This window comes from Gekko japonicus, unplaced genomic scaffold, assembly GCF_001447785.1.
Source record: "Gekko japonicus isolate JY-2015 unplaced genomic scaffold, Gekko_japonicus_V1.1 scaffold5, whole genome shotgun sequence".
Classification (NCBI taxonomy): Eukaryota; Metazoa; Chordata; class Lepidosauria; order Squamata; family Gekkonidae; genus Gekko; species Gekko japonicus.
In genome coordinates this window covers 1,573,790-1,588,875 of record NW_015168652.1, presented here as the reverse complement: position 1 = coordinate 1,588,875, position 15,086 = coordinate 1,573,790, and the positions used below count along the sequence as shown (strand labels likewise).

The window sequence follows — 15,086 nt, the reverse complement described above, 5'->3', positions numbered from 1 at the left end:
CACCTTGAACGGAATGAGTTAATTGGTAGTAGCCAGCATGGGTTTATCAAGAATAAGTCCTGCCAGACCAACCTTATCTCCTTTTTTGACAGAGTTACTAAAATGGCTGACTCTGGCAATGCCGTGGATATAGTGTATCTAGATTTCAGTAAAGCATTTAACAAAGTTTCTCATGATATCCTTGAGGATAAGCTGGTTAAGAGTGGGCTGGATGGTGCAACCATTGGATGGATTCATGGTTGGTTGAAAAATCGTACCCAACGAGTGCTCGTAAATGGCTCTGCATCTATGTGGAGGGAAGTCTCGAGTGGAGTGCCACAGGGCTCGGTCCTGGGCCCACTGTTGTTCAATGTTTTTATTAATGACCTGGAGGAAGACATAGAGGGGATGCTTATCAAATTTGCAGATGACATGAAGCTGGGTGGGATTGCTAATTCTGAAGAAGACAGAGTCAGGATTCAAAATGATCTAGATAGGCTGGAACAGTGGGCTGAGACAAATAAAATGAATTTCAATAGAGATAAGTGCAAAGTCCTACACTTAGGTACAAAAAATCAAAGGCACAGATATAGAATGGGAGGGACTTGGCTTGACAGCAGCACATGTGAAAGGGATCTGGGTGTTCTGGTTGATCACAAGCTAAACATGAGCCTGCAGTGCGATGTGGCTGTGAAGAAAGCTAATGCAATCTTAGGATGCATTAACAGAAGCATTGTGTCCAGATCACGAGAGGTAGTAGTTCCACTCTATTCTGCTATGGTCAGGCCTCACCTGGAGTACTGTGTCCAGTTTAGGGCAACACATTTTAGGAAGGATGTTGACAAGCTCGAGCATGTCTAGAAGAGGGCAACCAGGATGGTGAGAGGGTTGGAGTCCAAGTCTTACGAGGAAAGGCTGAAAGAGTTGGGTACATTTAGCCTGGGAAAGAGAAGGCTTAGAGGGGACATGATTGCAGTCTTCAAATATTTGAAGGGCTGTCATGTAGAAGAAGGAGCAGATCTATCTCTCTTGCTCTGGATTGCAAGACTACATCTAATGGGTGGACTTGTTACTGGCTAAATATCAGGAGAAACTTCCTAACTGTAAGAGTGGTTGAGCAGTGGAACAGACTGCCTTGGGAGGTGGTGGATGCTCCTTCGCTGTACATTTTTAAGCGGAGGCTATCTTTCGGCTATGCTCCTTGTAGGGCTATCTTTCGGCTACGCTCCTGCAGAGTGTAGGGGGTTGGACCAGATGACCTGCAAGGTCCCTTCCAACGCTAACATCCTATGATTCTATGATTCTATGAAATAGGTAGCGTGTACATGCCTGCCTGCCATGGAGAGGCGTTTGAAGCTCAAAAAAATGCCTAGAGGTACTTGTCCCCCTCCCCCATGCTGTTTCCTGTCCCTTCCAGTGTGATATAGAGGGGGCAGAGCACCCTTCCCTCAGTTCCTCTCTGCTGCCACTAGAGTGAGGCAAAGAGAGTTCACAGCAGGACAGGAGGGTGTGACTGCACAGGTGATCTCCTCAATGAACAGCAGTTACAGATGAATGCAAACCTGTTTTTATCATTGTGGTACTTGTGGAGACCCACAAGGGAGAGTACTGATATAATTTACCAGTCTGGGGAAAGTAGATACATAAGAACATAAGATCATAAGAGAAGCCAATGTTGGATCAGGCCAATGGCCCATCTAGTCCAACACTAGGTGCCATCAGGAGCTCCACCAGTGGGCTCAGGACACTAGAAGCCCTCCCACTATTGCCCCCCCCAAGCACCAAGAATACAGTGCATCACTTGCCCCAGGCTGAGAGTGCCTTTTTATACCTTGTGGCTAATAGCCACTGATGGAATAGAGCTCTCAGTTGAATAGGACTGCTGCTTCTCTTGTGCCATCTCTATCTATCAAGCAGTGTCTTGCAAAAGTGCAGGTAGAGAACCGTGTTGCAGCCTTGCAGATGGATTCAACTGAAACACCTTGGAGGAAGGCAACTGATGCAGACTCTGCTCAAGTACAGTGAGCATGAAGATGCAGCAGACAATCAACTTGTGCTAGTTTGTTATACAGTTTGATGCACGTGACTCTCCATCTAGAAGTGGATTGGGGTTATAGTTTTCTGCCTAGGTTGTGGCCTACGAAGGAGATGAAAATATTGTCATCTTTTCTAAATGGTTTTGTCCTCTCTAGGTAGAAGAGGATTGTTCTATGAACATCTCAGGAGTGGAGGGCTCATTCTCTCATCCTGAGGATGTGGGAACAACACCGTAGGGTAATGTCCTGGTTCAAATGAAACATGGCTGTCACTTTAGGTAGGAACAGCAGTAAAGTGTGAAGGACTAGTGTCAAATACTTTCAGGAAAGGAGGGTCATGTCTCAACACCTATTGCTCACTGACCCTTCTGGCTGTCAGGAATGCAGTTTTAATAAGGAGATGATTGGGAGTAGGTGGCCATGGAATCAAATGGTTTCCTTATAAGCTACAAAAGCACAAGTGAAAGGCTCCACTGATGGACCAGTGGATGGACTGGGGAGAATAGGGGAGAATTGGCTTAGCAGTCCCTTTAGGAATAGTTTGGATTCTTTCTGTGCAAACAAGGATGTCCTTTAGACTTGAATAGGAAAGCACACTAAGGTGTCTAGATGGACCTGTATGGAGGTACAAGAGAGACCTTCTTTAAATGGGCTAAGGAGGCATTCAAAGACTTTTTCTACCATAAATGGTAGAAGGGGAATGTATCCATTGCATGACATGGTTAGTAGTTTGCAAACGATGTTTGCCTTGGCCAGAAGGGGGCTATTAGGATGGCTAACGTACATTCCTGTCCCATTTTTTACAGGACCCTGGGAATCAGTGTGTATGTGTGTGGGGGGGTAGGTTTCCTGTCCACTGGATTTTGAAGGCATCTCCCAAAGACTGTGGATCATGTGTACCCTAGGAACAGAATAATCTGCATTTCCTGTTCTGACTGGTAGCAAACAAGTCTATTGCTGGTTCTCCCCAGTATTGGAAGATGGGGCAAAAAAACCCCAACTGAGTTGCCATTTGTGAGGGGTAGAGGTCTATATGGCTGAGGAAGTCCATTAGATGGTTGTTGGCTCCAGGTATGTGAATGGCTTGTATGGTGGCCTCACTGGAGATTTCCCATTCCAGATAAGGAAAGATAGCAGAGGATGTAGGAGGAAGTGCCATCCTGTCTGTTTATGTAGCACATAGCCATGTAATTGTCTGTGGCTATTTGGATATTTTTGCCTAACATGGGTGTGTAAGGCTAAGAGACTGTTGCATACTTCTTTGAGTTTTAGCATGTTGATCTGTAGGTATGCTTCTCGGGTGGACCATGTTTCACTGACAGACACTCACCTAGTATGGCTACCCTAGTCTGACAAGGAGGCATCTGTAGTCAGTACAATTTCTGGTATGGGGGGATGAAATGGGGTTCACGTTAGGAGGCTGGCACCTAGGGTTGAGATATTAAACTTCCTGATAAACCATACCAGCAGAGAATGCATGCATAGCCTTTCATAGGGCACCCCCTAAAATGGTGGCGGCCATTAAATCCCTGCAGCCTTTGGATGAGGCTGGCTGGAGGACGCTTTCTTGCAACATAGTATGTTTATCCAGATTGACAGGACTCTCTTCAGTTATGGGAAGGCTCTAGTTAGGGTGGAATCTAATATAGCACCTATGAAAGATACCTTTTGTACCAGTTCCAGTTTGAATTTCTTTGCATCAATTTGTAGGGCCAATGTTTTGAGTACCTCTAGGGTGAAGTGCAAGTCTGCTATGAGCTTTGACTTGGTATTGGTTACAATCAGCCAGTCATCAAGGATTGGGTATATCTTGCACCCCAGCTTTCTTTAGGTAGGCCACTACTGCCACCACCTTGGTAAATACCTTGGACACTGCAGCTAGCCCATAAGGCAGTACTGTATAACGGAAATGGTGGGAACTGCATTAGAAGTGGAGATATTTGTGATGATCCAGTCTTATCTTTACATGGAAATAGGCATCTAGTAGATCTAGCATTATAAACCATACATCTAGGCATAACAGAGGAAGGACATCAGAAACAAATAATATTCTGATTTTTTTCCCAGTAACAAACTCGTTTAGACCTCTCAAGTCTAGTATGAGTCTCATTCCTCTCTTTTTCTTTTTGACCAGAAAATATCTGGAGTAACACCCTGAGTGCTGATCTTTTGCAGAAAAAGGTCTTTTGCAGGTGATAGATAACTGATTTATTATACAAAGTCCCTACGCGTTTCACCATGTAGGCTTTGTCAGATGGAATCAGAACTTTCACCTAGTGCTGGAACTGTCCACAGAAGATTTTAATTGCTGTGGACAGTTCCAGCACTAGGTGAATGTTTTGATTCCCCCTGACAAAGCCTGCATAGTGAAGCTCATAGGGACTTTGTATAATAAATCAGTCATCTATCACCAGGCATTTTTTTCCTTTTTGTTCTGTTGACACATTGCTGGGTGCAGCCCAGGTGTTCTTTTTCTTTATTCTGATCTTTTGTGGCCATTTTTATGATTGCTTTTTTGCTGAGGAGTGAATTGACCTCTGCAAGGAGTTCTGGAGACGGGATGGGAGAGTTGAACGAGCGGGGGGCAGGGAGAGCAGTTTGGTAGGGAGGTGAATTTCTTTCACATATCCTTTAGTGATGACAGTGAGTATACATTGGTCTTGTGAGATGTCTTGCCAGGTCTTGCCAGATGGGATGGAGAAGACCCAGATCCTCTGTTGGCTGTTGTGCCAGTTGAGGGCCGTAATTGTCAAAAGCCCTGTTTTGAAGGTCGATAGGGTTTGAGTGAATGAGGTCTGGTTTTGCCTCTTGGAGTAGGAACCTTCTCTGTTGGGCTAGGGGTTGACTGGCAGGCACATAAAGTGGTATGTTTGAATATGAAGCATACGTCATGAGATTACCCCTTCCTCTGGGAATACGGTTGTATAGTCTGCAGTGAGGCCCGAGTCTGGGGGTAGAGGAGGTAGAAGGAGTCACCCCTAGGGTCCTAGCTGGAAGCTTGACCTTTCCAATCTTGCTGAGCACCTAATTAGTACTGGCACTAAACAGGTCTGTGCCCTTGAAGGTCTTTGATTCTGGTGCAGGATTCTTGGAGAAGTGTGGTGGATCTGAGCCAGGAGTGTTCTTGCAAGGCAACTGCTGTGATGAGGCTATGGACTGCACAATCTGCTGAGTGCTTGGCCACAGAGATCTGATGCTTAGCTATCTTTGAAACTTCTAAGGCTAGGAGTTTTGCTAGCTTGAGTTTGTCATCAGACAACATCTTTAGGTAGGGTTCACTATCATCCCGAAGGAAGAGTTGACAGTGGGCCACAATGCATTGATAATTGTCAGTTTTGAAGCCAAGGGTGGAGGAGGCCTAAAAACAGTGTGGGGAGGGAAACAGAGCACCTCTAGGATTTTTTGAGCTTCAAAAACCTCCCTGCAGCAGGCCTGCATACATGCAGTTCCCGTGTGGGACTGCACAGATACCACAACACTTAATATTGAGGCTACAGCTTGCCCACCCTCCATAATAGGTCCTCCCCGCTCTAAAGGAGACAGAGGCAAATACATTGTTTGAACTTGCTAGCAGGCACACTGGACTGCAGAAACTGGCAAAAAATTAGAGGCAGAGGCTCAGGCAGTGATGTAAAGTATAAGGGTTTTGTTCCCATTCATATGCACTCAATTATAATTTTATAAACAACCCCCACTCCTGTTTAAGGATTATGGGAAAAGAGAGAAAAACCTATTTACCCATCTAGTCACAATTATTTTTGTCTTATATTTTAATTGTCTAAAGATTGGGGACACTTTCTTTATATCACTGAAATTTTGGAAGCGGTGGGGGGGGGGAGAGAAATCAGTTTATCCTTGAAGCCAAAAGAAATTACTTAGGATTTGTTTCTTATACCCTTTCATTTCAACAACAAAGAACTGGACTCAAGTTTTTAAAACAACATATAATCTGTATTTGAATCAGTCTTTTTATACTCTGCTGTAACAGGGCTCTTCCTGCAGTACAAGTGAAACCTCAAAGCCCCACCTTGTGAAACATCAGGCTCAGCCAGTTTCACATGTGCTCACTCAACTCTCTGCCAGTGGCTCAGCATCCAACTACATGGCCCAAGTCTTGTATTCTTGTAAAAGAATTTATCAGATGACCTAATACTTGTATCAGATTTACAACATTACTGGAATGTGCAAAAATTGTCCTCTGCTCCTTCACCAAATGATGTCTTCTTACAATGGCACAGCTGCCATTACACACCAGTAGAACAGCATATTTGATTCCAACCCCTAATTTCTGCCAAGGGTTAATGTAACCAACAAATGATCCCAAATGCATTAAAGGTATCTGGGATTACACAGAGGCACATTTGTTAAATTCATCTATCAATCCTGTTAAATTCATCTATCAATCTTTTTCAATGGATTTAGGGATGTAAAAATAGAATAGGAAATATTATGAGCTTCAGTCCAGTCAGGGATTAAACTAGAAATACACTAACATCTCCCTTTTTCTTAAAGCTTGTTTTACTCACCCGAGAACAAGAGACTTGAAAGGTTAAACATTTAGGATGTAACAGTTTGAAATAAATCAGTTAACAGCCATGGGACAGAAGTGATCAAACTAAATATATTTAATTATCTTTGAAGTGTGACGCCTGAGTTTTCTTCAAGCAGCAATTTAAATATTATAACAAGGCACAAAATTCACATTTAATAAGATAAAATACCAAGTGTAAGAAACAAAACAAGACAGAAGATTTACTGACCTAAAAGAGGATGCAAAGGGGCTTCTGTTGGAGCTGCAAAAAACAAAATAGATTTCAATGAGGTGGAAGGTAAATGTGATAGTAACATTTTAATTTATTCATTTGTACTGCTTTTCACACATGCAAAACAGATACTTCAGTTTTTTGTATTATTCTTAGAGGCATCATAGCCACATATGGGCAGCAGGGATTAATGCAATGGATGAATAGAAAATTTGTCAATTATGAACACATAATTGTTTTATTTCATATTTTATTTTACTTCATTTATACTCCACCTTTCTCTCATCAAATCGGCTTACATCGTTCTCTACCTGTTCAGAGGTGGTGGTGGGGAATGTAGGTTTCAGGCTTATCCAATTTCCATCTTTCAAGCCTAGTATCTGGCACCTTCAGGGGTGGGGGAACTGTGTATTCATCCTCTTACAAGCAGAAGAGAAGCTATACTATTTGGGGATATAGAGCCTTCTCACTCTCCATTCCCTCCTCACAACATGTAATCTACCTGATGTATTAGGCTGAGAAGAAAGGAGAAGGTTTTATATTTGAAAGGCTCTTTCTCTCTCTTCAGGTAAAAGTAGTCCCAGAGGCATGGGCTTATTACTAACAAGTCCAGCCATTAGTGTGTAAAGTAAAGAGTTTTTTTATTTATTACAAAAATCAAGAGTGCAAGTGAGGAAAGTCTCCTCACCTGCTTCTCCCCACCTATTTCACTGTATGGAACACTTCTTTATTTGAGGCATTTTTTTTTCTTCTAGAGAAATCTGAAAGTGGGAAATTTAATTGCTTCTAGAATGGGAAACCTAGGGGGTATTGCATGGATAAGAGGTACAATCCTGTGAATATCGTTCCAAATAACTGGCAGACAGAAAGTTACAGGTAGGAATGTATTTCTATTGAAACGGAGGTAAATGTCATCCAAATACAATAATGATTCCAGTTACAAGCAGGCTTCCCATTTACCCATCCAAAGTAGGTCATTAGCAGCCCCCAGCCCCAATTTCCTGCCCTCAAGGAATTGGGGATTTAAAGAGCCCCATATAGTGATGCTCTAGGAGTTTCTCTTAGTCTCTATGGTAAATAGTCATATCACAGCCTTCCCCAAACTCCACCCTTCCCAGTCACTCCCCCCCCCCAATCTCCCAGCATTGCTGAGGAAGTATTGGGAACCCTAGTCACAAGTCATAACAATTTGGGGGATTTGATCAAGATTTTTAACATAACAAGGGGAACCATCCAGTATTTAATTATTGTATGGCAGTGGGTGTAATATAGCCAGGAGATCCAAAGATTGTCTGGCAGGCTGAAACTCTAGCTCTTTTTGTGGTGAGCTAGGTTGTTTTTTGGGCTGAGAGAACTGTGGCTGACCCAAGGTCATCCAGCTGGCTTCACGTGGAGGAGTGGGGAAACAAACCAGGTTCTCCAGAGGAGAGTCCACCACTCTTAACCACTACACCAAACTGCCTCTCAAACCATCCAGTGATATAACAGGAGACTAGGGTCATCCAGTAATATAATAGGAGGCTAGGTACCTGCAGTCCTTTATTCTGAAACAAGTTTTTGTCCTGTCATGAGTAAGGTTGCCAACTTCCAGGTGGGGCCTGGAGATCTCCTGGAACCACAAGTTATCGACAGACTACACAGATAAGTTCCCCTGGAGAAAATGGCTGTTTTGGAGGGTGGACTCTATGACATTCTCCCCAGGCTCCACCTCTAAATCTCCAGGACTTTTCCAACTTGGAGTTGGCAGCACTAGGTGGGAGAAACTTTTGAAGGGTTTTTTTTTAAGTCAGGTTTCATTACAATAAGAAATATATCTTGAAGGCATTGCACTTTGGTTTTGAAATGAATAATTTGTAAGGTTAGGCAAGTATTAAATGCCTACAAAAAGCAGTTCTTAACTTCTTGCCTATAAAACTTTAATGTGAAGGTCACATCATTTCCCAAAATTCTACAGTGTCCAAAAAAAAAAATATATTTGCCTCAGGTAACTTTTAACTAATTTTAAATTTCAATCTTTCATCTAAGTGTGAGAAATTATACAAGAAATGCGAAGCTACCATTAAAAGAGAGATGAGCATACTTTCATGTCCCCTGGAATAATTTCTTTATTACAATTTATTGCAGTAAGGCACAGTTTTGACCTTCATATATCAAAGTTTGGGTCTGAAAATGTCACAGTGTGTCATATAAAACTGAACATAATATTTTCCAAAGTGTTTTCAAGTCTATAATTTTTACCACCATGAAAAGGCATGTAAGGACCTATAGATTCCAATGTGAGAGGAAGCCTTTGAAACCTATGGGACTCAGAAGTCCCTAACTTGCTTCAGAGGAAATACATAGATTGGATAATGCCATAAATGTGTAGAATTGGGAAACCAATGATGCTGGTTTAAAACACTGTGTACTTGCAGTCACAGTTCTGCTTTCAACAACATTTGACATATATTAAGAATAGAATAGAATGATACAACAGAAGCAAAGAGATATAATACAACAGACGCAAAGGGTCCCTTTAAGTGCTTCTGGCCGGCGGGGACACAGGGCACATGGGGCCCCACCAGCTGGAAGCACTTAGGGTCCCTTTAAGTGCTTCCAGCCGGCGGGGACTGGCCCCAGACACCTAAACTCCAAGCAGCATTGCCACTTCGAGTTCAGGCATGTGGCCGGCGGCCACCCTTCTCCCTCCCCTCTTGCAAGATTTAAACGGCCCTCCACCTGATCAGCGGTCCCTTTAAATCTTGCAGGAGGTTAGGGAGAGGGGTGGCCACTGGCAATTGTTCTTGGGGGCGAGGCTTGGAGCGGGGCCATCGCCAACGTGATGTCATCACGTTGGGGATGCCCCGCCCCCTCCAGGAACAGCCCCCCCCCAAGTTCCCCGCTGGGGACAAAATCGGACCTGGCAACCCTAAGAGTGTGCCCCACATCCTGATGCCTAAGGAGGAAACTTTTGCGTGCAAAGTATTTCCTTTCATAGAAAAGAATGGTAAGCTCCTACATATGGAGTTCTGGAACATGTGTCTCTTCATGCTTCAGTTTTATCATTGCTTTTTCTTTATAATCTCTTCCTTTTCTTTAGTGTAAAAAAGACAAAGAGCCCAACATGTTTAGTCAGTGCCCCAAGAGAGCAATTTTCTAGCATTTATTATGTTTCAAAGAACCCAAGCTGTCACATGCTTTTCATGTTTATAATGCATTCACATAGGAAAAAAATGACAATCAGAATTGGACTTTACATTTTAGAAATCATTGTGAATGAATGGCATGGAAATTGGGACTGTGAGATTTAAGGAGAGGAGAAAATATTTGAATAATGCGAGTGCAGTACTAGGATGGTCCTGACCTGGATAGCCCAGGATAGCCCAATCTCGCCAGATCCCAGAAACGAAGCAGGGTTGGCCCTGGTTAGTATTCGGATGGAAGACCACCAAAGAAGTCCAGGTCCACTATGCAGAGGCAGGCAATGGCAAACTACCTCTGAAATCTCTTGCCTTGAAAACCCTGCAGGGTTGCCATAAGTTGGCTGTGACTTGATGGTACTTTCCACCACCAGGACTAGTATGAGTTAATGCCTCAAGTCAACAAATGTGTTTATTTAAAACATTTATACACCACCTTTCTATCCAAATAGGGGCCAAAAGGCAGCAAAGAACTGTAAACATCTCATCACCCTAGTGCTTGGTAGCCTTATAGTGGGTCATGATACAGACCTTTTTGTACATTTTACAAATTTGTGTAAGAGAAAAGGGATGGAGGACTGTATGCTGTTGTTGTTGCTCCCAGGGGTAGTCTTAGTGATTCTGGGTCCCTGTGCAAAATCTCAAGATGAGGCCCCAGATCACTGACCTCCCTCCACTGGGGCCAACCAAGGGGTGGCCTTCACCTCATGTGAGGTGGGTGGAAGCCACCACTAGAAGCTGGCTGCCTGAGCCCTGGGTGGGGTTGGTTGGAAGTTGGTGCAGCAGGGGAAGCCTGCACTTTTTCTCCTTTTCTCCCCTTTGCCAGGGTGGGGTGGGGCCAGGGGTGGTCACCCTCCCCAGCACAAGACCAGGAGTAGCTGCCACAGTTTCCCGTTGGCTATGACTGCCCCTGGCTGCTCCTGACCTCTTCATGCTCCCGAATGTGTGAAAGATGTAAATTTGGGAGCTAAACAACAGACAGGTCAGCTCTGTCATACTTCAGACATCTAAAGCAGAACTCTCCCAAAGCTTCGGGAAAAACTGGCACGACAACACCGCAGTATCTTAAGAACAGGCTACCTTGTTATGTGTTATGGTCAACTGCTTATCTGCTCAAACAACCATAATATATATAAACGCAAATGGATTTTGGAGATTAATATTCTCAGTGAAAACAACACTTACCCCCTTGTTCACATAACTGCTGGGCTAAGGCGTCCTTGAATATCACTTGGCCCCTGTGAGTAGCTGTTGCCCTAGAAATGTAAAAAGACAATGGATAAACAAACAAGGCACACCATTTATAGCACAAAATAATAACTTTGAAGAAAACATTGATTTTGGAAAAAAGAAAGCCTATATAAAGTGGATTCAAAGGTCCACTTGTGTTACATTGGCTGCCTATTTATTCAGCACATATCACTGGCAATCACCTGAAGAGGCAATGCTGTGAATATGTAATATCTAGCCAACAAGGAGGCAAATTCTGCTGCACCATGCAGCTGCTGGAAATGTGGTGTTTCAAAAGACGTGGCACAGTGTGGATCACACCACAAAGCCAGGCAGGGTTACCAAGCTCAAGGTAGGGCCTGGAGTTTTCCTGGAGCTACAACTGAGCTGTAGCCTGGCAGCTTCGGAGGGCAGACTCTATGGTATCATCCCTCCCCTCCCCAAAATGCAACCTCCCCAGGCACTGCTCTCGAATCCCCAGGAATGTCCCAAGCCAGGATTCGCAGCCAGATGCTAGAGATCAGCTCTCCAGTATATGAAGTAGGGTTGCCAACTCCAGCCTGGGAAATTCCTGGAGATTTGGGGGCACAGCCTGTAGGGGGAATCTATGGCATACCATCCAGTCGGCTCTCAGAAATGGCCATTTTCTCCAGGGGAACTGATCCCTGTAGGATGGAGATCAGTTGTAATTGCAGGACTCTGGGCTCCATTTGGAGGTTAGCAACCCTAGTTTGCAGATACTTTGCAGAGAGTATCTAAGCGGATGATACAGCATAAGTAATTTGATTCTATCCTTAGCATTTTTAAATGATGAAATACCCCAACTTTTAAAGTATAACCAAGCTAAAAGAGGATGAATGGGTTTCAAAAAAATAAATGCTGATAATATGAACTTATTGTTAAACTGGATTTCTACCATTAAGCATAAAAGGGTATGGAAACGGGAGAGAAAGGAGAATTTATTTTTGTATGTTTAATAGTCTGCAATTCAACAACACTACGTTCTTCACCTGAAATTTCCATTGTATTTTCACTCTCTGCCTGTTCATTTAATGAAAACGTACCTTAATCCAAGTAGCCCCTTACTACAATCATGATAACTCGACCTTTGATTGTGCTTGTAATGTGGATCAGAGGTGGGGAGAGAAAGTGTGTGCTAAAAACAGCCACAATCATTACTGCCTGCAGTTTCCAAGAACTGGATTATGCTGGGCAGGGATACACTGCCAGCCTGACTGATGACAGCAACACATTAAGGCCTCCTGCTCAGTAGTCGAGAAGGAAGAATGACTTCAGACAGTAGATGATCTAAAATGGGATGGGGCATCCCTTGAGCTCACTAAACACAATCCCAAGAACCCCCTACAGGTTGTACATCTGCAATCCTATGCATACTTCCCTAGGAGTAAACTCCATTAAATAAAACAGGACTAACTTCTGAGTAGACCTGCTTAGGATTGCTCTCTAAGCACCTAGTTTGTTCAGAGAGCAGCGTGGTCCAGGATGCACACACTGTGTCTACCATGGTAGACCCATTTTGAATGCTGCTGTCTCAGACAACTGCAATAGTGCGCCTACCTGGGAAATGATCTGACTGTTAAAAGAAATATTAGCCAAGTATATTTGACCACTGACATTTATCACATTTTTATCACAATTAGATGTACTAAAAAATAACTTCATCAGAAATATTCTTGATTGCCGTTCTGAAATACTTTTTCATTTTACAAAAAACAAGGCATAACAGTATTTTCCTCCTGCAAGATGTAAACCAGTGTGGTATAGTGGTGAGAGAGTGGGACTAGGATTTGAAATACTTTCTTTTCCATGAAGTTGACTGAGTATTCTTGGGCCATCTGCGTTCTGTCAGCTAGGGTTATTGTTAGAGAATAAAATGGGGAAGGAGGAACTCTATATGCCAGGCTGAGCTCCATACAGGAAGAGTGAGATAACAATATACCAAAGAGATCGGTCTTGGGATGTACTGAAGGCTCAACACGCCATTGTCACGTCTCTTTGCTAGTATCATTTTGGAGGTAGCGGTAATAGGAAGTACCAATGAAACTAAGGGCAATTACAAGTGTTTGCATAATGGGAACTGAAGACTGTCCCCTCACTCAAAAGCCCTGGCTTAAATCCAGCTAGCCAGTAAAAGCAAAGGGCTAGAATGAAAGTTTGTGCTTTTTTTGCATACGTTTTCACCACTTCTTATTGGAAGTGCTCTGGCTGACTTTCTTTTAAGCATACTTATTCCTCTCTAGCATGTTGTCCTGGGAAGAAATGGTTGTGCAAGTTGTAGCAAAGCACACAGCATTGATCGGCTGATAAAAAACACCCCATCATTTCACAAAACAGTTAAAGAAATAACCCTTTCCCTCTCTCTACAACATTGCTGCACTTTTTTAAAAGGTTTCCCTTTTCAATTAAGAAGGAATGAGTCAATGGATAAACAAACATTCATGAAGTGATTTATTTATATTTTTAAGCAAACAGGCCTCCTGAATCATGAAGGGAGGATACGGCTGATGGTTGAACCAGTATTGGATCCCCTGGTAAGCAGTAAGCACAGGTCACAATTTTGTTGCAAGGTTGGACCTACCCTGTGGAGATCTCTTTTTATATGCATCTGTCTTCCCCCTGCAGTTAGTCATGACTAATTTGCACCACTGGTTTCAAATTAGAGTCAAATTAGTGTCAAATATATATAAAACAAGCTTTGACATTCATGAAATCCAGCAGCATCCACTCAGCACAGGTACAGCTGGCTTTCTGTTGCCCACCGTTTTCATTTTAGGTATAACTGGGGAGGATTATTATTAGAATTATGCATATAGAAAAGTTCTCCCCTGGTAGTAAACAGATACATACGTTGGGTGTATTCTCTATACTGAAGAACATATGGTTGGCAAATCCCAGCAGGAATTAAAAAACTTGCTTTTGTGAACTGCAGTCAAAAGACAGCATGCCAGGAAATGCCAAAGCCAGTTGTGAGAACAAGGGTGGTGCAGCAATGTACATCTTTTATATGTTATTTTACTTCTGCTGAATCTAAGCACAGCTTTTTGTACTTAGAAAAGACAGAAAAGCTTTATTTTCTTGAAATAACTATAAGCACTTGCATTTGTAATCAAGTATTCATTCTAAGGATTTGAGAATTAACTGCCTCTTTATTTTGCCTGATGAACAGATCTGTAACAAGTCACAGAGGTTATGCTAAAGGAGGGGTGTGGTGGAATGCCCCCCGCACCTCCTTTCTACCACAGGAAGACTGGAATTTACCCATGCCCCAAGTTACAAGACCTCAATGAGACCTCAATGAATATCCTAGTTAAAGGATTTAAACTCCAAACCAGAGCACTCCCTGGCTAACTAGCTAACTCCTCACTAGCTCCTTCCTAATAAGTAGGGATGGGCACAGTCAGACATGAACCCCAAACTAAAATCTGGGTCAAACATTGCCTTTTGGGGGGCTCGGATGGACCGGCTCGAAGGTCATGTGTCCAGAGTCTCAAGCACCCGATCTTTTTGCATTCAGCTTGGAAGTGTTCAGGTACTTTCACCAGAGAAACCCCACCCCAGCCGTTTCACGAAGAAAAGTGGGTGTGGGTGGGATATTTTGGCCGTCTAGGGAACAATGCCGGGAACCTGAGGCTGACAGGCATCTCCGATTTCCAATCAGAGACGTCCATTCTTCTCCCTCGGAATGGGAGGGGTGTATGTATATATTCCCAGGCGGTGCGTGAACATGCTTTGTTTCGCATTGTGGTCTCTTGCAGTGCAGTGCTCCTTTTGCGCATGGAAAAAATCTCGTGGTGGGCCTGGGGTGGGGGAAAATTTACTGGGGTCACTGGCTGGGTGGAGAAACCAGCTGGATCTTCTGGTGACAATACCAATCACCA

General features: G+C 43.3%; 1 protein-coding gene across 1 annotated transcript in view; it reads right to left on the bottom strand.

Annotated features, from left to right (window-relative positions):
* The window catches only part of RELN (reelin), a 585,476-nt gene that overhangs the window by 357,292 nt on the left and 213,098 nt on the right, over nt 1-15,086 (bottom strand). Inside the window, exons 4-5 of the mRNA XM_015415052.1 lie at nt 11,143-11,213; nt 6,776-6,808 (exon numbers count right to left, since the gene is read on the bottom strand). Coding sequence (XP_015270538.1) covers nt 6,776-6,808; nt 11,143-11,213 — 104 coding nt within the window. The remainder of the gene's footprint in view (nt 1-6,775; nt 6,809-11,142; nt 11,214-15,086) is intronic.